General features: G+C 44.0%; 2 protein-coding genes across 2 annotated transcripts in view; both read right to left on the bottom strand.

The window, feature by feature from the left end:
• The window catches only part of zgc:66455 (uncharacterized protein LOC393502 homolog), a 10,698-nt gene extending 9,601 nt beyond the window's left edge, over positions 1-1,097 (bottom strand). Inside the window, exons 1-2 of the mRNA XM_034884333.1 lie at positions 932-1,097; positions 517-559 (exon numbers count right to left, since the gene is read on the bottom strand). Coding sequence (XP_034740224.1) covers positions 517-559; positions 932-1,006 — 118 coding nt within the window. The 5' untranslated portion in view covers positions 1,007-1,097. The remainder of the gene's footprint in view (positions 1-516; positions 560-931) is intronic.
• A 1,892-nt stretch (positions 1,098-2,989) lies between these two features.
• Positions 2,990-5,965, bottom strand: part of b3gnt2a (UDP-GlcNAc:betaGal beta-1,3-N-acetylglucosaminyltransferase 2a) — a 4,523-nt gene continuing 1,547 nt past the window's right edge. Inside the window, exons 3-4 of the mRNA XM_034884264.1 lie at positions 4,352-4,596; positions 2,990-4,095 (exon numbers count right to left, since the gene is read on the bottom strand). Of these exons, the coding sequence (XP_034740155.1) occupies positions 3,129-4,095; positions 4,352-4,596 (1,212 nt within the window). The 3' untranslated portion in view covers positions 2,990-3,128. The remainder of the gene's footprint in view (positions 4,096-4,351; positions 4,597-5,965) is intronic.

Genomic DNA, 5,965 nt, shown 5'->3' with positions numbered 1-5,965 from the left:
AGAGACTTCAGATACAGTATTAGGGACCACTAAGGTCTATATAAAGAGACTTCAGATACAGTATAAGGGGACCACTAAAGGTCTATATTGCATTAAAGTATCCAAAGAACACTGTCATGGGACCTTTAAGATACTCCATCTAAATAATCAGTACTTTTATCATGGTGACAACACACTTCATTCAAAGTAAACCGAGACAAAATAAAACTACCAAAAGCCGTCTTGGTTCATTTTTCCACTGTTCCAACAATCACCGATCTGGTCTGGTTGAAATAAAAACCTCAATTCACCCATTCACATGTGGAAGTATTCTGGCTCTATACACACTAAAAGTGTTGATTATTTACATGGAGTCTGGTGGGTTTGGTGAAGGTGGCGTTCCAAAGTCTAGGTGCTGTAACAGTAAAGGTCCCATTTACCGTCTTATTTTATCTATTTTTTACCTTTACAGGTGTGCTCATGATCCTAAAGCTGACTGTTGTTTTTTTTAAAAGAAGAGTAAAGCTGCAGACATACCTTCAGGCTCATCTGGAGGCTGGTTGGCTTCTTCTCTGTGCACCTACAAATACAAGAAAACACATACACAGGGAGATGAAGAGATGAATGAATACACACACACACACACACACACACACACACACACACACACACACACACACACACACAACCTTTATGTTGTCTTCGGGTCAAATTTGACCCATTTTCATAGTTTTTTTAATATCTAAAATTAAGAAAGTCGAAATACGGGTGAAAAATGCAAAAAAAACTATGCAAAATTGAGAAAATAACATACCAAAAAGTACAAAAACTTCATAAAAACTTTGTAAAAAGCCACAAAAACATTAATATATGGGGGAAAATGTTTTCATGGTCCCAGGGAAGACAACACGAGGGTTAAGTATCAACATAAACCTGGTCTCACGGCCTTTACCTGAGTGTCACTGAGCTTCCACAACACACCAAATAGGAGCAGCACGCTAAAGCTCAACATGTTCCTTCGTGGCATTTTACCACCAAAACTTGGTCTGTTGAACTACTTTAAATGCGTGAAACAACAAAGTCAAGTTTAATCCTCACAGCTTTAGTTAAACTGCTGCTCTCCTCTCCTGTGTGAGCAGCTGAAATACATCAATCAGCTGATTGAGAGGCTTTTTTTCTGGATGTCACGTCTGCATCCCAGCTGTCCACCAGAGGTCCCTGTTGTACTTCACATTTAATTTAATTTAGACTGTGCATTTAGTCTCTTTAGTCTGTTTTTAAGGTAAATTCGCCTTTACAACACGTAGAACTGAGTTTCTACACCAGGAATCATGAAAATCCAACACTTTACATCTTGTTTTTGCAAGATATAAGCTCTTAAGAGTTCCTGAAAATAAGTCATTTAGCATAAATAAGCCTAAAAAATAGACTTTAACCCTTGTGTGGAGTTCATATCTTTGTTACACAGCCAGTGTTCCCTCTTTTAAAATCAATTTCAGCCGTAATAATTTAAGTAAAAACTTACTTTACTTTAGCTTAATTCCTAATGATATATATATACGTCAGGGGGTCAGTAGCTCAGCAGAATCTCACCCAAATTCTGAATCTGAGTATGACGAAGTCAGGATAGTTTTAGGATCTTCCTGTCGACCTGCAGCTTTTTCTGGGTCAAAATATCAAATAAAATTTTCCAACGTTGTTGTCACTTTTTTTGTCTGCGCTTTTGGCATTTTTTAAGCTTTTTTCCCATGTTCTTTTATCATTTTTTTTTTGTTCAAATACTATAAACTTAAATAAAAACACTCAAATTCAACAAAAGTAGTGAACCAATCATTTCTTTTACTTGTGAAGGATAATAACTGTAGGTAACCAGCCGCGTTTCTTCTGTTTTTTTTGTTTTTTTTAATACAGAAACTTTTGTTAAATGGTTTAAATTTGACCCGAGAACAACTGGAGGGTTAAAACACATCATTACAACCAAGAACGCGTTTAGTTAAATTACAAGCACGCAATAAATAGTGACGTTGTCATGAGAAATATCAGGTAGCAGTTACAAAACTGACATCACATTACAATCATTTGATAATTTTTGCATATGTGTGTATGTGTGTACGGCTGGTAAACCTAAAGAAATCAAAATTAAAAATACAAAAGTGCCTAAAAAAACCCAAATGCTTCACATCAGCCCCGTGTAATCAACACACAGCCTTTCTCAAGGCTGCAGTCTAAGATTATGTTCATTGTTGATTATTTCCCGGATGAAAGAATGAGTTGTTTGGTTTATAAGATGTCAGAAAATGGCCAAAAATGGGAATCAGTTTCCCAAAAAGCCAAGACGACGTCCTCAAATGTCTCGTTTAAAAAAAAATAATAATAATAATGTCTACTTTATTAATCCCACACACAAGGGGAAATTACAATTTACACTCTGTTGTTATTACACACATTAAACACAGGCCTGAATTACACACACATTCTCAGGTCCTATACATGCACTAATGGAGAGATGTAAGAGTGTGTGTGTGGGGGGGGGGGCTGCTAATGGAAAGGCGCCCCGAGCAATTGGGGGTTCGGTGCCTTGCTCAAGAGGCCCAGGAGGCGAACTGGCACCTCTCCAGCTACCAGTCCACCACCACACTTTGGTCCGAACGGGGACTTGAACCGACTCCCTATAAAACTGAGCTACTGCCGCCCCAAATATTATTAGCCCCTCTATGTTACTATACACTACACTTGGCTCTGTAACAGCCGCATTGACTAAAATACCAGTAGGACAATAATACTTTACCGAGTCCAAAAAGGTTTGAGTCCGAGCCAAGACAGAGTCCGGGACAGAAAAAAGGTCTTATGCATGACAGTATCAAGACAAGCATTTTGGGTTTCACTTTCCCTCCAATATCATTATCAACATAATAAAGACACCTGGACTTGGTCAAGACCAGAAGGCATATTGGGCAAGACCAGTGGCCGAGACCGAGACAGGTCCGAGTCCAAATACTAGCGAGTCCGAGACAAGTCCGAGACCACAGAAAAACAGTCTTGAGTCCGGACTCGATTCCAAGACCGGACTCTAGACCTACAGCCCTGCTGTCTATAGTCTGACTCACACTCACAATCAAACTCAACAGTGCAAAAAAAAAAGAAGGTGTTCACTGGCAGGCCAGCTCCGGATGAGTGATCCAGGTCCAGATCTTCAACAAGTCCTGTGGCGTGCGGCTGTGGACCAGCATCAGGTTCCTGTAGACGCACAAGTTGTCCCTGTACTTCTCCTCGATGTCAAACGTCTTAAATCCGCTGTGACTCTCGGGAACCAGGCCCAGCTTGTTCAAACACATCCCCGTGTAGACATCGTCAATGGGGTACAGCGCCACCTGCTGAGACACGTCGTGAAGGCGTAGCGCCAACTCCCCAGAGTAGAGATACCCCCCGCCTCCTGCGTACGCCGGGTACTGCCCCATGAAGACACTCTCTGGGACAAAGTACTTGAGTTTCCCGTCTCGCTGCGGACCGGCGTCCTTGATAACGTCGCCCACGAACAGATCCTTGGCCTTGACGTCAGAAAGGCCTTCCAGGAGCTCAATGATCCGAAAGGTGTTGACAAAGACGTCGTCGTCCCCCTTGAGGACGTACCGAGCGTGGGGACAGGTTTGGCTGAACCACTCCAGGAAGAGGACGTCCTTCAGGGTGAGGTTGAAGAAGGTGTCCCTGTAGTCCCACAAGAGGAGGTCTTTGTGCAGCTCTGCCTCGTGGCCCAGCATCCCCAGCAGGTCAGGGAAGTGGTCCACCGGCAACGCGTTGCCGAGCAGGAACACTGTGGCCACGGTGCGATTGGCTAAGGTGCCCGCGCGGCCCCACGTTTCGCGGATCGCCTGGCGCCGGTCGAAGTGCGGGATCAGGGACTTGACCGCCAGCAGCAGGAAGGGTTTCTGGTCGCAAACACGCGGCTGGTCCATCAGCATGGGGTACGTCCTGCAGCGCATGTGCAGGAGGAAATCCCGGAAGCGGGGCGGCAGGGTGTTGTAGTCCGAGATCTGCGTGGGGACTCTGTAGTCCGGTTCGCAGGGGTCGTCTGGCCCGGTGTCGTTCAGCCAATCGGGCAGCTCGATGGGAGAGTCCCTGGAGGGAACAGGGGAGGGTTGTTAAAGTCAACGAAAACCCCCAAAAAACGGTGACTTTAGCATGGCTGCAACTAATTATTTTCTGGATTAATGGATTAGTTGTTTATGAAATGTCAGAAAATGGTTTCAGTAGAAACCATTTTACAATCCTACCTACTGGGGGGGGGGGGTTGACATTATTTTGGTAATGATATGAATCAATAAGTCAAAAATTGAAACAAAAAAAACTGACTGAAATCCAAAGCTATAGCAACCTGGGCAGAGAGTTGATGATGGGGTTGTGGATCAGGTCCAGGCGCTGCTGCTCCCTGTTCCAGAAGTATTTGCTCGGCGCCTGTTGGTGCCAAAACCTCTTGGACGGGAGTCGAACCTTCGGGGGGTCGCTGTTGTCCCGCCCGAGGTTCCAGGACACGCCCGCCAGGACGCAGACGAGCATCATGGTCATGCAGAGCAGCCTGGCCTTCCTGCAGGCCACGGCCATGCTGTCCCTCCTCTGCACCTGCACAACGGACAACGGGGACAGAACATTACCTCTGCAAAGAGGACTGCATCAGCTTGTTGTCCTTCACTGTTAGCGTGTTAGCATTTTTATACTCTCATGGTGCATACCCCGTCCACCCCCGTCCACCGACTACCCCCCGTCTACCCCCCGTCCACCCTCCGTCCGGCCGACTACCCCCTGTCTACCCCCCGTCCATCCTCCGTCCATCCCCCTGTCCATCCCCGTCCTCTGATTCCAGCGTGTTAAATGTGAATATCTTCTATCTACTCTGGGACAGTAAGCTGAACATCTTTGAGTTGGGGACAAAATGAGACGTTTGAGGACGTCGTCTTGGCTTTTTGGGGAACAACGATCCACATTTTCCGCTATTTTTAGAGACCAAACAACTCATCTATTCACCCAGAAGACAATCAACACATTAAATCAACAATACAAGTAAATAATCTGATCATAAAACAATAACCAAATTACATTATGTCAGAAATGAACCAAGCTGTTAAAAACGAGAGCAGTCCCTCTCTGTCAAATGTTCAAGCATCATGTTGAACGTCTCGATGGAAACGGGTCTGACTCCTGAATCCTGAAGCCAGTTCCATCCGTCAGGAGCGTAAAAAGTAAAAATTAAAAAGCACTGAAAATCAGGAAGAAACAGGCTCAAAATCTGCAGAATCAGGACTTACAACAAAGCCGGGATATAAAGGGACATTAGGAAACATGGACCCTGGAGCTTTGATCCAGATTAAAAACAGAACAGAACGGCTGCACACAAGACCACGTTTCTATCTCTAATCCTGCAAGAACTTTTTCCTCCTCCTCCTCCTCCTCTTCCTCCTTCGTCAGAATCACACGTTTCCAATTCAGCGGTGCACATGACGCCAGCTTCCTGACAGCAGTCTTTGTCACTGTGTGCTGACCACACACACACACACACACACACACACACACACACACACACACACACACACGCACGCACACACACACACACACACACTTCAACAAGAGGTTGATGATGCAACAAAACAAAGTTTTCAGTCACTTAACCCTCCTGTTGTCTTCCTGTCAAAACTGAATATCAACACTTTTTTACTTTTTCTTATGTTTTTGTCCCTTTTTTCAACACCTTTGATGCTTTTTTTCAACGTTTGTCACTTTTTTTGACGTTTTTAACACTACGTAACACTAACTTATGAACTTTAGTTTTACAGTTATTTGTGAAAGTTTATGGATAATAAACCTCATTTATAGGAAATTATACCTAATGTTTGAGTAAGAAAAGCAGAAATTAGGCATTCTTGAGACTAAAATTAAAGGAATGGATGTTGATGATAATCACAGACTGGAATATGTCAACTTTTACTCAATACTA

This window comes from Etheostoma cragini, chromosome 2 (genome assembly GCF_013103735.1).
Source record: "Etheostoma cragini isolate CJK2018 chromosome 2, CSU_Ecrag_1.0, whole genome shotgun sequence".
In the NCBI taxonomy this organism is placed as follows: Eukaryota; Metazoa; Chordata; class Actinopteri; order Perciformes; family Percidae; genus Etheostoma; species Etheostoma cragini.
This window is presented reverse-complemented; position numbering and strand designations above follow the sequence as displayed.